The following is a 23388-nucleotide window of genomic DNA, read 5'->3' as shown; positions in this document are numbered from 1 at the left end:
CAGAATGTCACTTTCTTATTTTCATTTCTACAATAATAGGTTTTGTAGATATTTAGGAAAGGTTTATGAAAAATTTTCTTTTTTTGCAGAACAAATTCTGACCAGCGAGCAACTCCAGTCAGAGTGATAGAACAAAGTCCACCCACTACACCAACACAAAGGACAGAGTACAATCCAGTTATCCGAGATCGTGAAAAGAACACATCCTCTCCTGTACTCTCCTCCAATGTCAAGAGACACGCATCCTTCCATGGAATCTTGCCTTCCAAACAGCAGGATCTAGTCACCAAGAGGAGTGGTTCACATGTAGGGCTGTCATTTTCAGTATTTTTACATTAAAGAAAGCCTGTGATTCATTTGAAAATAATCTGGATAAAATGAATGTTGAAAGTTATGCTAAAAGAATAAGTTACATAAATTTACAGCATGTATTTAGTCAGTAAAGATTGGGGTGAGATGTTACTATCTAATGGGGATATAAGCATACCTAGAGCCTAGGAGGTGTTTGGAAAAAGAGAGAGGATTGTTATTTTAAATTTAAATATGAAGATTAGATATATTAAGATAATTGCACCAATCTCATTCAGTTAGTTTAGAATCATATTTTCTATGTTTTCTATGCAAAGCCTTTTTTGTTGGCTGGTAAGGCATCATGGGATTGGCAATAATTCATTGCATTATGCTGTCCCAATGTCATTTACTTTAAAGTATTTTTGATAATATCTTGCAGCTGGAATGCCACTTTTCTGTTCTAAAACAAGATAGATTTTTAAAAGATTCACTAAATTTTGTAATAAAACTGATAGACCGATATTTTGATGAATATGGAGTTTTATAAACCAGTACACCTATCATATTGACCTGTGCTTCACGTTGATCAATATGAGGTGTAATGGTTCATAAAACTTCTTATTCACCTTTACTTAATTCAGTAATAGTATGGTATAAATGTTGTTATTATTATTATTGTTATTATTATTATTAAATCTTATCAGTGAAGCAGTGATATGAACAATAATATAATTATCAGCTATGTACATTATATATTTCATATCAAAATCCATTCAGCCCACCATTCACGATTTACAGTTTATATTTGAGTAATGTGAAATTACCAAATCTGATAGCAAATAGCTTATTCCTATATATTTCGGTGGGTGGGTGTGTGTTCTACATAGGACCATTTGCTGTGAACAAAAATGAATATGGTAAGAAATAATTTATTTACTCGTTGTGACTAAAGTTTTGGGGTGAATTAACTTTTCTCTCCCCTTCCTGAATAGGGCAAAGTGGGTCTGAAAAAAAGAAAATGTGAGTGTAGAGTGACAGACAAACTTTAAAATATTACTACAATTGCTGAAAACAGCAATTTTACTAAATGTTTGATTCAAGTAAAATTAAAATAAATACTTTCACTCCCTTAAATCAGTCAGCCTTTGGTTACAAATGGCTAGGCTAAACATCCATCCAGTGCATGGAATTTCTCTCCCTTCTTAAAGTAGTCAGCCTTTGGCTACAAATGGCTGGGCTACACATCCATCCAGTGCATGGAATTTCACTCCCTTAAAGCAGTCAGCCTTTGGTTACAAATGGCTAGGCTACACATCCATCCAGTACATGGAATTTCTCTCCCTTCTTAAAGTAGTCAGCCTTTGGTTACAAATGGCTGGGCTACACATCCATTCAGTGCATGGAATTTCTCGCCCTTCTTAAAGTAGTGAGCCTTTGGTCACAAATGGCTGGGCTACACATCCATCCAGTGCATGGAATTTCTCTCCCTTCTTAAAGTAGTCAGCCTCTGGTTACAAATGGCTAGGCTACACATCCATCCAGTGCATGGAATTTATCTGCCTTCTTAAAGTAGTCAGCCTTTGGTTACAAATGGCTAGGCTACACATCCATCCAGTGCATGGAATTTCACTCTCTTCTTAAAGTAGTCAGCCTTTGGTTACAAATGGCTAGGCTACACATCCATCCAATGCATGGAATTTCACTCCCTTGTTATGTGTTTAGGCTCAAATAAACAGTAACACAGAAAGAGTGAAAACAACAAGTTTTTTAAAATTTAACAAAGAATTTATTTTCCTGGAAAAATTCTGTAAAAATGGAAAAAAGAGAAGAACTTAATGTTTCAAGAATCAGATCCAAAACTAATCTAAGAATAATCCATGAATTATTTTGCAAAAGTCCTAGTAACAAATGTTCTAATAATTTCAAGTTCGAATCCTGATGGAAAATCCAAGATAGATGACGATAACATATGCTGTAGTCAGTACTGTGCTTATCTACAGTTCCTTGTAGAAATACAAATAATGGCACTCTGGTGTTGGAAATCCAGATTAAATTTGTAAGCAATGTCTTTCCAAAATTTCTGTGTGAGCACTCCTCAAAATATTTCCAGAGGAAAAAGAATTAATCCTTTTGAAATCCAACTGATCGGAAGAAAATTAGAACTATAAATCTGGCTACAACAAAATAACTTGACATCAGTGTAAAAAGCCCAAAACTGAGAAATCTCTCTCAAAACATCTCTATTAAAACTAACCAATGCGCGTAATGGAAAAACTGGAGTTGCGAAATCGAAAGGAGAGTGGACACGCAATCATGTTTATGCCACGTACACCAAAAATGACCCTGACGAGAACCAATCATTTTACTCCAAGAAATAAAAAATAAAAACAATTGTTTGCATCACCAAAAATGACCCTGACGAGAACCAATCATTTTACTCCAAGAAATAAAAAATAAAAACAATTGTTTGCATCTTAAATCATGTCGTCCCATCATGACCTTGGAAACAACCAATCATTTTAAAATAAAACAGAACTTATTTATGAAAGTAGCTACAAGTTCTGAAACAAGGTCAGAATTTAGATCAACAACTGGTGTTTATAAACTAACAGTCACAGTCAAACAGTTTTCTGAAAAAGTATCATCTGTAGTGAATAAATTTACATTATAATATCATATAATAGAATAAAATATTTAAAACTGACAAACAATTAAATTAAAATAAATATCAATTAAAGCAGATATACGTAACACCCTTCTTAAAGCAGTCAGCCTTTGGTTACAAATGGCTAGGCTACACATCCATCCAGTGCATGGTATTTCTTTCCCCTCTTAAAGTAGTCAGCCTTTGGTTACAAATGGCTAGGCTACACATCCATCCAGTGCATGGAATTTCTCTCCCCTCTTAAAGCAGTCAGCCTTTGGTTACAAATGGCTAGGCTACACATCCATCCAGTACATATAATTTCTCTCCCTTCTTAAAGTAGTCAGCCTCTGGTTACAAATGGCTAGGCTACACATCCATCCAGTGCATATAATTTCTCTCCCTTCTTAAAGTAGTCAGCCTCTGGTTACAAATGGCTAGGCTACACATCCATTCAGTGCATGGAATTTCACTCCCTTAAAGCAGTTAGCCTTTGGTTACAAATGGCTAGGCTACACATCCATCCATTGCATGGAATTTCTCTCCATTCTTAAAATAGTGAGCCTTTGGTTACAAATGGCTGGGCTACACATCCATCCATTGCATGGAATTTCTCTCCCTTCTTAAAGTAGTCAGCCTTTGGTTACAAATGGCTGGGCTACACATCCATCCAGTGCATGGAATTTCTCTCCCTTAAAATTGTCAGCCTTTGGTTACAAATGGCTAGGCTACACATCCATCCAATGCATGGAATTTCTCTCCCTTCTTAAAGTAGTCAGCCTTTGGTTACAAATGGCATGGCTACACATCCATCCAGTGCATGGAATTTCACTCCCTTTTTGAAGTAGTCAGCCTTTGGTTACAAATGACTAGGCTACACAACCATCCAATGCATGGAATTTCACTCCCTTGTTATGTGTTTAGGCTCAAATAAACAGTAACACAGAAAGAGTGAAAACAACAAGTTTTTTAAAATTTAACAAAGAATTTATTTCCCTGGAAAAATTCTGTAAAAATGGAAAAAAGAGAAGAACTTACGGTTTCAAGAATCAAATCCAAAACTAATCTAAGAATAATCCATGAATTATTTTGCAAAAGTCCTAGTAACAAATGTTCTAATAATTTCAAGTTTGAATTCTGGTGGAAAATCCAAGATGGATGATGGTGAAATATGCTGTAGTGAGTACTGTGCTTATATACAGTTCCTTGTAGAAATACAAATAATGGCACTCTGGTGTTGGAAATCCAAATCAAATTTGTAAGCAATGTCTTTCCAAAATTTCTGTGTGAGCACACCTCAAAATATTTCCAGAGGAAAAAGAATTAATCCTTTTGAAATCCAACTGATCGGAAGAAAATTAGAACTATAAATCTGGCTACAACAAAATAATTTGACATCAGTGTGTAAAAAGCCCAAAATTGAGAAATCTCTCTCAAAGCATCTCTATTAAAACTAACAAATGCACATAATGGAAAAACCGGAATTGCGAAATCGAAAGGGAGAGAGGTCACGCGATCATGTTTATGACACGTACACCAAAATGACCCTGACGAGAACCAATCATTTTACTCCAAGAAATAAAAAATAAAAGCAATTGTTTGCATCTTAAATCATGTAGTCCCATCATGACCTTGGAAACAACCAATCATTTTAAAATAAAACAGAACTTATTTATGAAAGTAGCTACAAGTTCTGAAACGAGGTCAGAATTTAGATCAACAACTGGTGTTTATAAACTAACAGTCACAGTCAAACAGTTTTCTGAAAAAGTATCATCTGTAGTGAATAAATTTACATTATAATAACATATAATAGAATAAAAAATATAAAACTGACAAACAATTAAATTAAAATAAATATCAATTAAAGCAGATATACGTAACACCCTTCTTAAAGCAGTCAGCCTTTGGTTACAAATGGCTAGGCTACACGTCCATTCAGTGCATGGAATTTCTCTCCCTTCTTAAAGTGGTGAGCCTTTGGTTATAAATGGCTAGGCTACACATCCATCCAGTGCATGGAATTTCTCTCCCTTCTTAAAGTCAGCCTTTGGTTATAAATGGCTAGGCTACACATCCATCCATTGCATGGAATTTCACTCCCTTCTTAAAGCAGTCAGCCTTTGGTTACAAATGGCTAGGCTACACATCAATCCAGTGCATGGAATTTCACTCCCTTAAAGCTATGGCTAGGCTTCACATCCATCCAATGCATGGAATTTTTACTTCCTTCTTAAAGCAATCAGCCTTTGGTTACAAATGGCCAGGCTACACATATAACAAATGCATGGAATTTCACTCCCTTCTTAAAGCAGTTAGCCTTTAAAGCTCCTCAGAGTAATGATTTGGTTACAGATTTTTTATTCGGTGTACCATGGATTGAAACATAATTTCAGACATAAATAATCTGTGGCGTTCTGTTGTATTGGGGTGGGGTTCTCCCAATATAATTTAATTAAATTAAATTGAAAGTTCCACCCTGGCTCGTTAGGTTAGAAAGTTAAATTAGTGATGATGTAGATTTACAGCTCTGAGCCCCCAGTCAGCAACGCCGACGGTTAAATTATAAAGAACACGAATATGAAATTCAATCAATAACAATTTAATAAATGTGATAATTTAAAAACGATAACTTCCAATCACTCGTCTTTCCCTCGACCAAGTGACAGCCTAATTCATCCCGTGATTTACAGTGTGAGTTCGATTTTCCCCCTGTCCTTGCATCTACTCATCTATTTCTTCCCGCTGATTCATCCTTCTTTCCGTTCCTCTAACTCCTTCTTTGTCTCTGTTTCCTCTCTACTATCTCCTCCAGCTTCGCTCCAGACTTCAACTTCTCCTTTCCCTCTCTATTGTCTCCTCCTCCAATTCCGCTCCTAGACTTCAACTTGTCCTGAGTTCTCTCCTTTCTTCTCTTTTCCTCCGTCTCTCTATCTGAGACTACGGGACCAAACTGAAACTGGTCTGTCCCTCAAAGCTTCCTGTGAAAAACCACAAGGCGTTAACAAATGTTTTATCAAACCTCACCTCACACTATAACGACAATTAACCATCAGATAGCTGTCACTGTTTCGGCCACGCATGCATACACATCGAAATTCCCACACACTTCTTGCAGGGTAAACAATGGCGTAATAACACAGTATCAGCGAATTGTTATACAGACATCAATACATTGCGTCACGTCAGTATATACACATATATATTTAATCTCATCGTACTACAATCTGACAAAATCAGACGCATGTCTGTACATTACAAATATTCAACAATGGCAAAATCTATAATCATATGAACATATGTGTTAGTCTGCTATAAAATACCCACATAGTAAATTACAATATTAACTCTTACGATGGCTGGCAAGCTATATAATTCTTTACAAATATCAACTCATTTCTTCAAAATGTGCAAACATATTAACAAAACAAAGTAATTCTTCGTACTACGATTCTAGTACTAATAAAGTATACATACGTCCTACAATTAAAATGCAGTTGCATTCCACAAAGACCGAACAAATATCTACTGACCTTTGAAGCTTTCTGTACTTAGAATTTCCTGCTCTAAGATTTTCCCGCCAATAACGAATGGCTATTCGGAGTTACGCTAACCTCTTCTCTGGGTAATTTCTCTCAGCGAACTAACTTTTGCCGGAAAACGCAGGGATATCATTCTACCCAAATCAAGGTCTCCCCCCATCTCGATTCTGATTGGGTGGCGCTGTGCCCGTCCAATCGTCTTAGCGGCCAGTTCAACCTGTCTGTCTGTTTGCAGGGGAAAGAAGTTAGGACACTCCCACTTCTTCAGGCAATTTCTTTTGATCTTGGAAACATTTCGACACCTAGGTGATAATTGGCTATCGGGTGCCTCGCAACTCCGATGTCCGGTTTTTCGATTCTAGCCACAACAGTCTTACGTAACGGATTAGTGCTAGCCTTCGGCAATGTTCGGCATCAAACAATGACCCGTCAGAATTACCTTGATTATACATGTTTCAAACTGGGCTACTCTGGGTGGGGGTAAACATGACATAATCATTAAATTTTCATAAAAGTTGGTCAGAGGCATGAAAACACTATGTTTCAACTCTTTTATATTACTCATTGAACAGAAATAATCATGCTTGAGTTAATATTGTACTCAGAATACAGAAGTATTCAGTTGCCTATAATGGGGTGAGGAATTGATTGGCTTGGTTTTTTATGGCACAACAACACAAATGGGTTACTTAGTGTTGAGGCAGTTGGAATAAAGGACCCACCAAGTTAGTCATCCTATGCAGATCCAATGATATAATTCAAACCTGCACCATTTGGTCACAAGTGTGGCATGCTGACCACTGAGCCACACAGTTTCCTAGGTGTGGGAGAGATGTAAACTAGAAAAAAAGTGTATATTTGGGCACAATGACAGGAAATGGGGTGACTGTTTCACCAGATTCACTTCCTAGCTTGGACCTGGTTCATTGTCTGTATAAGAATGGATTTATACAAGCATAACATTTTATAAAAGTAATTAGGGAAAGTAAATATGTTGAAATTTCATGCTAGTAATGACTGTTGGTAGAATATAATATATATATATATATATATATATATATATATATATATATATATATATATATATATCAGATGCATTAATAATAGCAAAATATTTCAGTGTCCTTTATATATCTTGTATGTTTTGTTTTAGGAGAATCTGTGTGAGGGATCATCACAACAGAATGGTGGAAAACAGAATATGGTAAATGGTGGCATGCTTATTAGATATCTCCAACAAATTACTGAGAATTTAATAGTTAATAATCCTTTATTTTGATATCATTTATTTTATGTAAATGTTTAACCATAGACTGTTCATAGTGCTATCTTTTGTATCCCTGTTTCACCTTAATTCTGATTTGTTTTATTTGATTAATTTCTTTGGCACACTGAAAAATAACTGTTAACAAGAGTTGATGCAGATAGATACATGTGTTCTGATTTATTGCTTTAGAACTTTTTAAACTTTTTAAAAACATTTCTGGTCATTGTTTTCTTATACCACTGAATTTCTTTAGTATCTCTTAGAAATATGGAGCTACATTTTAATTGATACAGCAAAACCTGTGTGTAACAAGTGTACATGTCAGTGGTCTCTATATACAGTTAACTTTGTCCTGATTTGTTTGTGTGTGTGTGTAAATATATATATATACATATATATATACATACAGACCTACCCGTTTATATCAACATCCTCAGGCCAGAGGAAATATTGTCGACATAGGCAGATGGCAAGAAAAGTTGGGGGGGGGGCTGAAAAAAGATACTCTAATTCGTCAGTGAGTGGCATTTACACTTTGAGAAAACAAACAATGGAAATTTTGAGTACATGAAGACAAAACCAGTGTGAAATACACTTGTTTATTGACAAATTACATTTTGGTTACCTTTGTGTAATAAAATCCACAATGAAATATTGCATTGGTCACATCCTGATATGAAAAACATTCACTATGATATTCAGTGTCGGCATTTGCACATGGTTGCATAGTTGTTATTTAGATGCTTCAAGTACATGTACTTAAATTGGCCTAGATTTTGGTCAGTCTGTTCCCATCTTACTGAGGGTACCAAGGGGATGGGGCTATTCACAGGGAAATGAAAACTGTCAGTAAGTTTGTTTAAACAGTACATGTATTTAGTTACAGAAGTCATCATGAAAAGTACATAAAAGTGAACAAGAGATATGTGGCTGATATGATTAATGAAGGCATAATATTGTATACATTGACGCATGCTAATGAGGTATTAAAAGAAAATGATTCTTACAATACAATATTGTAACAATGTCAGGTCAAGTGGTATACATTTAAAATACATCCTGGAGATAATAAGTCATGAATTCTCTCAAAGTATAAATAGCAGAGAAAGATTTTAATGACAAATACATATATATGCAATTGAGATTATTATCTTTAGCATGATCAGTGCATAAAATTACAAAAAAATGTAATTTAATTTAAATTTAAATTAATAAAAATTAAATGTTGTTAACACAAAAAGTGGGCATGGGAGATAATGAGAATACATGCATTTCTGAACTTCATGCAAGCTTCTTCTGTTTGAACCTTGTTAGTTGTTCGTTCTGAAGAAGACACTGCAACTTTTCCAAGTGACCATGCGCTTCTTCTGATATTACCAATGAGTTTGATTGTGCAAAAAATCTTGTCAAACCATCTCACATTTAAAAAGCCTCTCTGCCTGAAATACATGGCAAAGTTAGTGTTTCCGATTCATCATTAGCATCAGTATCAATTATCTTGTCTTTTGTGCTGTCTTCTGAAATGTAATCCATTTTTATAATGTCATCATCTGCTAGAGCGGCTTGGCATGGTTCCTTGTCATCCATTTCAGTAGCCATCCAAACAAACTCATCCATCGGAATTCCAATACCTTCATATAAGCCATCTTTTTCAAGACTGTATGGATATCTGATGGGGAGAATCCATGAAATTCCTCGTTTCCAGGAAAGAAAGCATGCATAAAGCAGTTCTGTATGGTCTCTGGCTTCACTAATCCTTAAGCTTTCCTCAAGTTGTACAGAGCCCCAAGCAAATCTTCCTTAAATTCTTTTTGCTGATCAATCGCAGCCAGCTTTTTGTGGGTGAGAAGTTTACGATGATGTAGTTTTAGATTCTGGATGATTCCTTGATCCATCAGCTGTATGAGTGACGTGGTATTGGGTGGAAGAAAAATTAGTTGGACATGTTGGAGATAGTCCACACATGGGTGCACAGAACAATTATCCACAAGCAAGGCAATTTTTCTTCCTTGCACTTTCATTTTTCTGTGAAGTTTCCTTATCCACTCCATGTAAATGTCTGTTGTCATCCAAGCTTTTGTGTTTGCATAATAATCCACAGGAAGATTGTGCACATTTTTAAAACAGCGAGGTTTCTTAGACATGCCAGTAACTAGAAGTGGCATTTTATCATTGCCAATCATGTTCAATGTGACTAGAACAGAGATGCGTTCTTTAGGCTGTTTCCCACCAACACATGGTTGACCTTTGATGCAGTATGTCTTGTCTGGAGTACACTTAAAGAATAAAGCTGTTTTGTCCGCATTGTATATATCCTCAGACTTATAATTCTGCAATATATCTTTAAGTCGGGCTTTCCATCTATCAAGCTGTGATGTGTCTGCTGAGTTGGCGTCTCCACAAATCCTCATGTATCCGATGTTATGATGAACTTTAAAGCTACTGAACCAACCACTTGTTGCAGCGAAGTTCTCCACACTAAGTTTTTTACAAATTCTTTTGCTTTTTTGATTATCATATCACGATCTATGGATAAGGTGAAATGTGCAATGCGGGTTTCATTTAACCATTTTGCTGTGGCCACCTATACATATTCAATTTAGCAGTCTTCAGATTCTTCCTTTGGGGAGTGCAGTTACCTTTAGTATAGTCTTTCTTTATTGACTCAGTAGTTTTTATCCATCCTAACAGGGTGTTATGTTTAAGAGAAAAATGTTCACAGACATCTTTGTGAGATGCTCCACCCGTAACTTTCTTAACAGCCAGATATTTAGCTTCCAGAGACTGTAAATTTAATCTGCATTTTACACTGCTGATGGTAGCCATCATAAAAATAAATAAAGTTAAAAAGGAAACTTTCACAGCACAATAAACTTGTTTTAATCACTGATCACTTTGGAAAATGCAAGAATCAATCAGATTTCATTGCTTTTATTTAAGTCACCGCAAGAGGCCAACTTTATAGGACTAAACAAAAGCCTATTTTTTTTATCCGACCGTGACATTAAAGCCTGGCGGCAAGATCAACTAATTGTTGAATAAAGTACAGGTCAGAACTGGCCGCTTGCCAAAATAAATGATTAGGCGGGAAAATTAAAGCCTGGTGGCAAGATCAACTAATTGTTGAACAAAGTATGGGTCAGAACTGGCAGCTGATCGACATAAATGATTAGGTGGGAAAATTAAAGCCTGGCAGCAAGATAAACTAATTGTTGAACAAAGTACGGGTCAGAACTGGCAGCTTGTCAACATAAATAATTAGAAAACAAAGGAATTGTTCAGGCTGGGATCAAGAACTTCTGTCGACATGTATGTTTATTTTTTATTTCGTTGTCAACATAAGCATGACAATTTTTTGGTAGTAACAGTAGACCAAGGGACTGGGACTTTGCTTTTTTGTCAAAATAAATGGCTTGTTGACATAAGTGTTGTCAATATAAGTGGGTAAGACTGTATATAGAACCTCTGGAACTTAACTTTTATTCACGGGTAATTCTTATAAGCAGGTGGTTGGTGTAACATTCTTGATTGGATCCAAGATACTCTCAATTCTACTTGAATCTCTCTTTAACAGTGGCTGTATTTCATACATGCCAAACCTTACAATTTAACTGTAAGTCTAATGAAAATGACCCATAGAATATGGATTTACAGAAAAATAGCAAAAATGACAGAGATACAATTGTTGCTGTAAAATCCTGATACTGGCTTATCCATGTTTGAGTCATATCCAGTTCTCACATTGGAATCAGTGAAGTTGGTCACGGAACCTGACTAATTTTACAGGAGTACTTCAGATGCTTTTTTCAAGCAAACTGTATGATCAAGTTGTTGCTTATAGAATTATGTAAAAATGATAACCAACACAAAAATACATGTTCAAATAGCAAAGAAGAATAAAGAGGAATGTTCAGAATTCATGGGGAAAAAGAAGCCAGGGCAACAAATTCATTTATTGGACGTCATATGTTGATTTGAGTATCTCATGGCAAGAGAGATGGTTGCCATAATTACTTGAAACTTGAAACTGAAGGGGAAAAAAGCAAAGGATTGTGTGATAGCATGAAGCCATTGAGTTCCTTAGAGTTTTTAATCCAGTTTGTAAAACTACTGGAGGTAATTGAGGTCGATGTTTACTGTCAAAACTTGTTATTTGAACATAATGTTTGCTGTCACTGTACCAGTCTCTGATTAGACTTCTGAACTTTTTTAATGTATTACTTCCAACCTGACAATATCAGTACATGATGTATTAATGCACTTTACTGAAAAATGGTCTGACTTATGGAAAAATATTGTCTGCCTTACTGACAAGGTCTTCTTAGGGTTGGCAGGTCTGGTATTATCCACAAGCATTCATGCGTAGTTTAGGATAATTCTTTTCTTAGTTTGGATTCATATTATAAATACAAAAAACAGATTAAACTTCATTCCTGTCTTTAATTATGTTTATAGATTTTGGGTGCCAAAATTTAGTATAAATTTCAAGTCTGCTTCACTTATTGCATTGTTTTCACAAGATTAATACATTGTTACAAATTTTGACTTTAAATTCAGATATCCTTGGACTTCTTTCCTAATTCCAATGGAATACTCTATATTGTGCCGGTGAGAATGATCAAACACTGTGTGATCTTTAAAAATGTGTATTGAAAAGTTTTAGATGTGCATTTGAAAGGCTTCAGTTTAAGTTAAATTTTGTGGGATTTGTGGTTTTGAGATGTGTCCTTGGTGGAAGCACAGGTTGAAGATTTGCACAATCTCAAGAGTTCTTTAAAAAAATAATCATCACACTTGTATATTTTATTTCAGCAGGTACATTGTCAGTTATAGAAATGACAGTTCTTATGATCATTGTTACAAGAGTTATTTCCCTTTCCATAGGACAGAATCTACCATTTTTCTTCAAATCACATTATTGAAAATATTATTTCAAAGGCTTAGCTTCAGTGGTATTGACGTTTGAAGACTTTACAATATAAAATTCAGATAACTGTTGGTGCAAATGACAAATTGCTTTCAGAAAATATGAGCAATTGTTTGACTTTTTTGAAGAGTTAATTTATTTTGTCTTGTCATTTGCATAGGTAACCCTTTTTCAAAATTTTCATTCAGCTGGCGTAATTAGCAGATGGTGTATTGTTCAAGTTTTGACAACTCAAATTATCTATTGTACAAGTTCTAACAACATAAGTCTATGTTGTACAAGTTTTAACAACTTGTACAAAGTAACATCTGGGGTAATTAGCAAATGGTGTATCATACAAGTTCTCATAGTTTTTACAATGTTCTTTAATAGTTGAGGTAGTTGGGAAAATGGTTTATTGCACTAGTTCTAACATCTTGTACAAAGTACTGAATCAGCAGGTGTAATGAGCAAATGTTGTAATGAACTAGTTCTAATAACATATATGAAGTACTGGATAATTAACAATTAGTATATCATACGAGTTCTAAAAACTTATGCAAAGTTCTGTAAATTGTGAAATTGTGAGCAAACCATTTTTCTGTAGAACTAGCCAATTAAAATGCATGCAAGATGTAACTGTCATTGTTAACTTGGACAGACATTTCTGTAAGCTTGTGACCAGTGTTAGATATTAGTAACCAGTTTTGTATAGGCGCCATGTTATACTTAGATTTGCTCGATGAGAGAACAGATTGACTATGCCTGTTACATTTACAAAAATGCCCTGTCAGATGTTTTGTCTTTTATTTTAACATACCTAATTTTCAGCAGTAATTCATGTCACATTTGTTTTTACAATCTCTCATACTCAATTAAAGTAGTCACACATCTGTTTCATCCATCTTGATACATTCCAACATGCAAGCAAATGCTGCTTTTAATTATTCATCGTAAACCTACAACCAGAAATGTATATTGTTGCTTATCAGTGATTCAGTAAAAATGTGAAGCTACTAATATGTTAAAATGAAAGATTTAGTGATCTATTATGACTTATAGTACTTTGTCCATTGGTCGACTCAGACTTTGGCAAAATGAATTCCCAGAGAGAGTTAAAAATGGGGAATCCAGAGCATATGTAGCCTCATACCTGGTGAATCCAGTCATTGAACTGGAACCATAGGTATGCAAAGCAAGCATGTTCCTGGCCTTTTTCATCAAAAAAGGTCAAAACTTTTGTTTTACATATCTAATCTCTGTAAATTCACATTTAATTTAGGAAGAATTGTGAATTAACATCAGTAACTAAACTGGTTTTTAAAAAAACTCAAATTTTGCTTGAATTAATTCTTCCTTTTTCATTAAGCTTATTTATTTTGTTTCCTTTCCTACTGACCATAAAATAAAAATTCAGATTAATTTAGCTTATATTTAAAGCAAGAGTGAATCATTTTTGTAAAATTTCATTTACTTCCATTTTTTTTACTGCTTTGTACATTCTTTGCCCTGCTTTTTGTGGAGGCTGAAAATAAGGGTTATTCTATCTCGATTTTTCTTGACACACAGAAAAACACTTTTTAGAAGTCTACATATCAATTGCTGATTTCTAGTTCACACAAAGGAAAATAATCACCATGTTTCCCTGTCCATCCATTTGTAAATTTACCTGGAATACCTTAGTTGATTCCGGCAGATCAAGTAACTTACATGTACATACAGACATTGATGTATACATATGGACATACATGTCCCTACATAAGCACACACAGCCAGTATGTAAATCACTTTGTATATTGCTTTCTGCTTCAGCAATCATTTCTAAATTTTTGTATTCTGGGAGTGTAATGTATTAATCATAATATAAACTTTTGTCTGGACTTAAACATTGTAAGCACTACATTTACCATTTTGGTCATTTGTGTTGAAATTTAAGTCAGTTTTATTCTAAGAATGGATGTCAACAGTATTTAGAAATACAGGATACTTGAAACACACTTTTTGCTTTGATCTAATTGATTATGGGGATCCATACAACATAATTATACACAAGTTTCTTTGCATCTCAGAATATTTATGTTCAGTACTTTATGCTATAATGGGCTTTTGCTAGTGGACACCAAATGACAATATTTTTTTTTGTTTTGTCAAGGGCCACTCTATCTTCATTTTCATGTAATCTGATCCATAACATTTTTTCTTCACATGAAGTGAGAGAAATTATTTATTATTCTTTGGCAAAATTGCAATATCCTTGGCTTCAAGATCAACTCCATTAGATTTCTTAAACATATTATACTTTCAAAAAAATAATGAAAGTTGTAAAGCAGTTGTTTTAAAAGACCTACAGCGGTCCCCTTTTGAATGGCCTCCTTTTACAACCAAAATCCCTTGGCTCTGTCAAGTTTGTGTTCAAAAGTACCTCTCTAACATGGCCAGCAGCCAGTATATGAGTGCATAAATGTCAACTTTTTCCCTCACTAGCAGCCAAATTTTATTTTACTATGTGTCCAGAACCAATATTTAATTCATACTGTAAGGAGAATAGTCAGATTATCTCTACCGATGTCTGTTTCCCGAAGTCAGGTTTTCATTACTGAAAGAAGTGTTGGTTAAAACCACTACGGTTAATATTATAATGTGTACCACTACGGTTAATATTATAATGTGTACCACTACGGTTAATATTATAATGTGTACCACTACGGTTAATATTATAATGTGTACCACTACGGTTAATATTATAATGTGTACCACTATGGTTAATATTATAATGTGTACTACTACGGTTAATATTATAATGTGTACCACTATGGTTAATATTATAATGTGTACCACTACGGTTAATATTATAATGTGTACCACTATGGTTAATATTATAATGTGTACCACTAAGGTTAATATTATAATATGTACCACTACGGTTAATATTATAATGTGTACTACTACGGTTAATATTATAATGTGTACCACTACGGTTAATATTATATCATTATCTATATGATCTACAAGAAATGGGTTCAACAGTGTTGTGATAGAGTTTTAGGCCTCACACAGCTATGGAGTTCCTCTCATTCATGATTATGACCAGATGCTAATTGTCAAGATCATAACATGGTCAGCACTGGCTAAATAAAGATTTTGTGTATTGTCACTCACAGAAATTAACCTTGAACAAAACAGGGTACCAGACAAAGACCAAAAAATAATCACATGACAGTACTTGTTTCTAGAAGAAAAGTAAAAGTTATTTGACTCAATAACATAGGAGGAGGGGTGTACCAAAAAAATGTATGTTGGAAAGACTCCAATAAACAACAGCATAACAGAGAAGAATTCGTAGCAGTAGTAGGAAAATAGAGTTTATGGAAAGAAATTTATTATGTATCAAAATTTAAATGACACTTTTGAATGGCTTTGCAATGTGACTAACAACAATACCCCACTCTTATTTCATGATTAAGTCAAGAATAAGAACTTTTTGTTGTTCATGGGTTTAACGCCATTTTTCAGCACAGGATAGGCTATACATGGCGGCCAGTATAACTGGTGAAGGAAGAACCCTGGAAAACCCAGGGAAGAACCACCAACCCACAAGAAGCTACTGGCAGGCTTTCCAACGTACCCACGCTAGCCGAGCCATGGACTCGAACCCACTCAGACAGAGGTGAGATGGCAGTGATCAGGGATGGTGAGCGCTTTAGACCAATCAGCCACTCGGGGCCCCAAATAAGAACTAATAATGTAATGTATATTCACTTGAAATAAGTATATTCTTAAGACAAACAGAACCTCTTAATAATTAATGTTATTTTGAGTTTTCTGACTACATACATTACATATACTTCTAACAGTAAATGTAATCCCCCTCTGGAAAGGCCACCCATCATATAAGGCCCATTTCCCAGTGCAGAATGAGTGGCTGTATTAGAGGTGGACCACTGTAATGTTAAAACAAGCTTTACTAATAAAGACCAAGAAGGATAGTTAAATTTGCCATCAGACATGATCTAGTATAACTCTCTTTCTTTTTCTAAACCTTAACAGGAATAGGTGTCTTGTACCAGGGGTTGTACTGAGGGTTTGATGGAAAAGGTATTTTCTTTAAGCACCAAAATATCTCACATGACTGAAATTGATAAGTTTTTATACAAGATCTTTTTTATTGAGAAATGCATGATGTGTATGAAAAACTAAGCTTAGCTTTCGCTTTACAGCTTTCTTTTCAAAAGTAGGGGAAATCTGACAGTAATCATTTACCACTTATTCTGAGTTTTCGCTTCTTTGAGCAAGTGTAGTGTGAACTACACATCTAATGTTCACCAGGTATTGGCATATAGCAGAAAATGTTCTAGTGTCATTGGGTGTTAAAGTAGATGAAGAGTCAAAAAAGAATTCAATGATTGCCAGCTTTCTAGTGTCATCTGGCATTAAGTAGATGAAGAGTCAAAAAAGAATTGAATGATTGCCAGCTTTCTAGTGTCATCAGGTGTTAAGTAGATGAAGAGTCAAAAAAAGAATTGAATGATTGCAACTTTCCCATGCCCATAACCTATCTTTGCTTTTGGAGTGTAAAAAGTAGGTCAGTTACTGAGTTTGATAGCAGTGAATAGTGTTATTAAGTATGAAGTCACCCAGGTTTTATGAGTCATGCAAAAGTATCCAATAAATGGCGCTGAATGAAGACTTAATTTAATCACATCAGTTAAAAAATTAGTCACTATTGCATACTTTTGGCAATGATGAGTATTTCTTCTTAGTATGAGCACATGCTTGAAGTACCTTGACTCCTTAGAATGAATGTATACTTGAAGTACCTCAACTCCTTAGTATGAATTTATACTTGAAGTACCTCAACTCCTTTGTATGAATTTATACTTGAAGTACCTTGACTCCTTTGAATGAAGGTATACTTGAAGTACCTTGACTCCTTAGTATGAATGTGTACTTGAAGTACCTTGACTCCTTAGTATGAATGTATACTTGAAGTACCTTGACTCCTTAGTTTGAATGTATACTTGAAGTACCTTGACTCCTTACAATGAATATATACTTGAAGTACCTTGACTCCTTAGTATGAATGTATACATGAAGTACCTTGACTCCTTAGAATGAATGTATACTTGAAGTACCTTGACTCCTTCGAATGAATGTATACTTGAAGTACCTTGACTCATAGAATGAATGTATACTTGAAGTACCTCAACTCCTTAGTATAAATGTATAGTTGAAGTACCCTGACTCCTTAGAGTGAATGTATACTTGAAATACCTTGACTCATAGAATGAATGTATACTTGAAGTACCTCAGCTTCTTAGTATGAATGTATACTTGAAGTACCTTGACTCCTTAGTATGAATGTATACTTGAAGTACCTTGACTCCTTAGAATGAATGTATACTTGAAGTACCTTGACTCCTTAGAATGAGTGTATACTTGAAGTACATTGACTACTTGCAAGGGTATTGATGAAATGTAGTTACATGATGGATCATAAATATAGTCTCATGTGCATGAAGTAACATGGCATACCACTGTGGCCTACTTTGATAATTGTTGATAGTACTCTTGCAGCAACATGTTTTAAAAAAATATGACTACATGGAAGTACACAATTGATGTTGCTGACGAAGATGACATTTAAAACATATTGCTTATTCACTAGGTGAGGAAGACAAAACTTACTAATGATAGGTTTTTGATGCCATTTAAGGAACAGGACACAATATTTGCTGTGGAATTCCCATCAAGCAGTACTATTGGATTGTAATTTCTGAGGGACAGAGCAAGAGTGAAAATTGTTGTACATTTTACCCTTTTCTTAAAACCCCACTGCCACAATTTATCATAAATTTCACCATTCTTTCAATCTAAGGAAGGAAGGATATGATTTGCTAAGAAAGCTATCTGACATAAACAGTTCTATGAAATAATCAAGATGTTAGGTTTAAACGAGGTTCATATATTCAGTTTAAAATTAAGAGATGCCATCCCTTAATTCAGACAGTGAAGTCACTCATAATTCTGATATTTTTACTGAATGCTCCAATTAGTGATGTGATACGTAACAAATTCCATTATTGACTAATCTAATAATAACAACATTTGCACATGGCACACAAATTAATTTGAGAGGGAATGAAGAGAGGAGAGTCTGCATTTCTTAAGTGGATCTGAAGTAAAAGCATGCATTAGATGAAATAAAATTCAGGTAATGTTGGTGATCAGTTGGGGTGCTGGAATATACATGGAAGGGCAAACTCAGGCTGAGGACAATCTGACATAGCATGGTGTTATGTTGATGTCATCAATTCTGTTGGCCACGGATGTCACCGATCGACATCAAATTAATTCATACACATTTAAAAAATGGTGGGTATCTCTGTTTGAGGGAGAAATTACATGGCTCATAATGTGATGAAATGTTTATGCTATCTGGTTTTAGTGGAACCCAGTGATGTTTAAGATCAGTATTTTTTAAGATTTAATATTATTTAGGTTATTTGGATTTAAACAACTATTTGCACAAAATGTCAGAATCAGTAAAAAAAAAAAGGGTGTCAGGCATTGGAAAGGCAGTGCCAGACTAATAAACAAAAATGTAATGGATAGGTTAGCGGGATGTTTAAATCACATCTTAATGAAACATCTGTCAGATTTCCCCTGAAATGTATAACATGTTTCCACAATGAGGCTGGCTGATTGGCTTGTTGCTACTTGCTCAATTTCAAGTTTGGTTCAGGAGGAAGTAACACAGCATGGTTATACAGTTATCATGTCCCAATATGCCTTATCAAAAGGGCATTGTCAAGTCAAATTTGTGATGAAGTGGGTATGGCCAGAGAGGCCAGATAAAAAATATTTCTCTTATATTCTATTGTTTCTTTTTAACATATGAGGTTCTGTCTTATTAAATAGGAATTGGATAACCATGGATTGTTATTGCTTCATCCGTAACAAATTGCATAAAATATGAGACACTGTTTCCATGATCCATCATTTCCATCCATCTAACGTGTCTTTTTATGGGGCTTTTTTTTCATTGATCGTTAGAAGTTATTTTAATGTGTCTTAAATTTCATATTACACCATTTCAGAAAGAGATATATAATAAACAAAGCTTTTCATTAGTAACACATATATTAAAGTATGGCATCTTATAGGAAAGGTACACAGGACAAACTGACTAATAAGAAACAACCATGCCACCAAATATTATAGCAATTTCTTTAAAATCAAGGATTTATCTTTTGAACATTTAATGACATTATTGCAGACTTTTGGTTGATGTGATGTCATTAAAACATTCCTTGGGAACATTGCAGGAAATAAATAACCTCTCACTATTTTCATCATCATATCAAATACCAAATGCTTAATACTGTTGAAATCGATGTCTCCAGGAACATCATAATAATAACGAATAACATTTTATCATATTACATGTGCATTCTGATACATTTCACCCAGCTTGGGATCTAGCAGGTTATTCAAAGAAAAAAACATGCTAGGCTTAATATTTAACATTCACCAAATGCACTTATAAAAGTAGGTTGTCATTACTTAGATTTTAAACCCACCCTTTAAAATATTACTGTGGTAAAATATAGAGTAGATAGCATTAGATTAAATTGACAGGTTTTGCATTTTGTGTGATTGCTTGTCATCCACATCTGTTCAAGATGAAAATCAGTGCCTTTTTGCCACTATAGAAATTAAAGCTTAAACTTTTATTATGAATTGTGTATTGAAAGGATTAGTGATACGGTGATAGTGACCAGGCAGGTAATTGACTGAAGTAGAAATTACAATAGTTCCTGAGAGCTTCAATTATTTAACTTCGGTTATTAACCACTTTTTCTTCACCTTTATCTTTTTTATTTCTTTTTTTGCTCAATGATTTTTGTTGATTTACCTAACCAGTGTGATTCATTATCATTTCACTTTTATTTTTCATCCAGTGAATTGATAAATGCACAGCCATACTTTATGTTCTGTCATTAATAAAGCATTCTCTAGGTCAAACTGTTGCTTTCACATTAACTAAGGAGTGAAATTGGAAGATTTTTTATTATGTTTTAAGTATCCTTGTTCTATGCAATCAGATGCAGTATCTGTGGCAACAAGTTAGAGAACAACTGGTCAAAAACATCATCTTGTCAAACCATGAGTTGTCAAAAGGACATGTAGAGTTAATCAGTACAATAAAATTGAACCCTAAATTCATCAACAAGTACGTAATGTGGAAAGGTACAACTGACATAAAATATTTGTCCAGTTTGACTTTGCTTGTAAGACTTAACTTACTATTAGAAGTATTTACCAGAGTTACATTCTTTTGTTGTCTTGCTGGTAATATAACATGTAAATACCAGAGTTACAATCATTCTTTGTCTTGTTGGTTAAATGTAAACAATACCAAAGCTAAATTTATTGTCTGTCTTGCTGGTAAAATGTAAATACCGGAGTTACAATATTTCTTTGTCTTGTTGGTTAAATGTAGACTGTACCAAAGCTAAATTTATTGTTTGTCTTGCTGGTAAAATGTAAATACCAGAGTTACATTCATTCTTTGTCTTGTTAGTTAAATGTAAACAGTACCAAAGTTAAATTTATTGTTTGTCTTGCTGGTAAGATGTAAATACCAGAGTTACAGTCATTCTTTGTCTTGCTGGTAAAATGTAAATGCCAGAGTTACAGTCCTTCTTTGTCTTTAGGGAAATATGCAAAGAAAGCACAAGATAGTTAGCATAATGTGAACTAACCTGTAAATAGAAGATTAGAATGAATGCACTGTATTTTGGGGATACTGGTTTTTTAATATTAGAGTGAATGCACTGTATCTTGTGGGATAACAATTTTTTTAAGTGTGTGACTGCTGCAAGCCACAGATTTAAAGCTGTACAATAATCTTTCTGAGGAAACTTTAATGTAAATTTAAAGCTATGCAATGATCTCTGAGAAAACTTTAATGTAAATTTAAAGCTATACAATGATCTCTGAGGAAATTTTAATGTAAATTTAAAGCTATACAATGATCTCTGAGGAAATTTTAATGTAAATTTAAAGCTATACAATGATCTCTGAGGAAACTTTAATGTAAATTTAAAGCTATACAATGATCTCTGAGGAAACTTTAATGTAAATTTAAAGCTATACAATGATCTCTGAGGAAACTTTAATGTAAATATAAAGCTATACAATGATCTCTGAGGAAATTTTAATGTAAATTTAAAGCTATACAATGATCTCTGAGGAAACTTTAATGTAAATTTAAAGCTATACAATGATCTCTGAGGAAACTTTAATGTAAATTTAAAGCTATACAATGATCTCTGAGGAAACTTTAATGTAAATGTAAAGCTATACAATGATCTCTGAGGAAACTTTAATGTAAATGTAAAGCTATACAATGATCTCTGAGGAAACTTTAATGTAAATTTAAAGCTATACAATGATCTCTGAGGAAACTTTAATGTAAATAAAAAGCTGTACAATGATCTCTGAGGAAACTTTAATGTAAATGTAAAACTATACAATGATCTCTGAGGAAACTTTAATGTAAATGTAAAGCTATACAATGATCTCTGAGGAAACTTTAATGTAAATATAAAGCTGTACAATGATCTCTGAGGAAACTTAATGTAAATGTAAAGCTGTACAGTGATCTCTGAGGAAACTTTAATGTAAATGTAAAGCTGTACAATGATCTCTGAGGAAACTTTAATGTAAATTTAAAGCTATACAGTGACCTTTCTGAAGCAACTTTACAGTGTAATGTCATGCATAAATGTACTCTCAATGGATTGTTTTTGACCTTATTGTCAGGGGTATAATGCATGTTTGAAACTGAACAAAGGTTGAATTATCAAATGTACTAGATACATGGATATGAAATGATTTGATGATAAATACATGGATATGAATTGATTTGATGATAGATACATGGATATGAAATGATTTGATGATAGATACATGGATGTGAAATGATTTGATGATAGATACATGGATATGAAATGATTTGATGATAGATACATGGATGTGAAATGATTTGATGATAGATACATGGATGTGAAATGATTTGATGATAGATACATGGATATGAAATGATTTGATGATAGACACATGGATATGAAATGATTTGATGATAGATAGATACATGGATATGAAATGATTTGATGATAGATACATGGATATGAAATGATTTGATGATAGACACATGGATATGAAATGATTTGATGATAGATACATGGATATGAAATGATTTGATGATAGATAGATACATGGATATGAAATGATTTGATGATAGACACATGGATATGAAATGATTTGATGATAGATAGATACATGGATATGAAATGATTTGATGATAGATACATGGATATGAAATGATTTGATGATAGACACATGGATATGAAATGATTTGATGATCCATTCTTGCTCTTCAATATCATTAGAAGTCTAAAAAGCATGGAAACTGCACCAGAAATACCGCCTACAAATACCATACTTTCACCAAGTCCATAAATATATCTGATACCATAATATAATGTTATTGCCAAGGTTGAAAGGTAAATATTTATGATAAGGCCATCGTCATAAACAAAAAAACTTCTCCAAGTAGTCTCAATACTTCATTACAGGCTATAGTCCATACACATAGCCTTACACTGTGCTTAATAGATATTCCCAAAAGTACTCGTCGGTCAGTCAATCATCTTGATGATCTTACTGAGCA

At 34.0% G+C, this 23388-nt stretch overlaps 1 protein-coding gene across 8 annotated transcripts in view; it reads left to right on the top strand.

Moving 5' to 3' along the window:
* LOC149786145 (uncharacterized) overlaps positions 1–23388 on the top strand; it is a 203726-nt gene that overhangs the window by 171879 nt on the left and 8459 nt on the right. For 5 of the 8 annotated variants that reach the window (XM_089976481.1, XM_089976483.1, XM_089976480.1 and 2 more), the window contains 3 exons: positions 90–306; positions 7631–7681; positions 12302–12352. In XM_089976481.1, the coding sequence (XP_089832607.1) occupies positions 90–306; positions 7631–7681; positions 12302–12352 (319 nt within the window). Of the gene's footprint in view, positions 1–89; positions 307–7630; positions 7682–12301; positions 12353–16697; positions 16746–23388 lie in introns of all 8 variants that reach the window. The other 3 variants (XM_089976484.1, XM_089976485.1, XM_089976482.1) reach the window with 3 other exon arrangements.

This window comes from Sinohyriopsis cumingii, chromosome 12 (assembly GCF_028554795.1).
Source record: "Sinohyriopsis cumingii isolate HCF-2022 chromosome 12, ASM2855479v2, whole genome shotgun sequence".
Lineage (NCBI taxonomy): Eukaryota > Metazoa > Mollusca > Bivalvia > Unionida > Unionidae > Sinohyriopsis > Sinohyriopsis cumingii.
The sequence above is the reverse complement of the archived record's forward strand: the minus strand, read 5'-3'. Positions and strand labels throughout refer to the sequence as shown.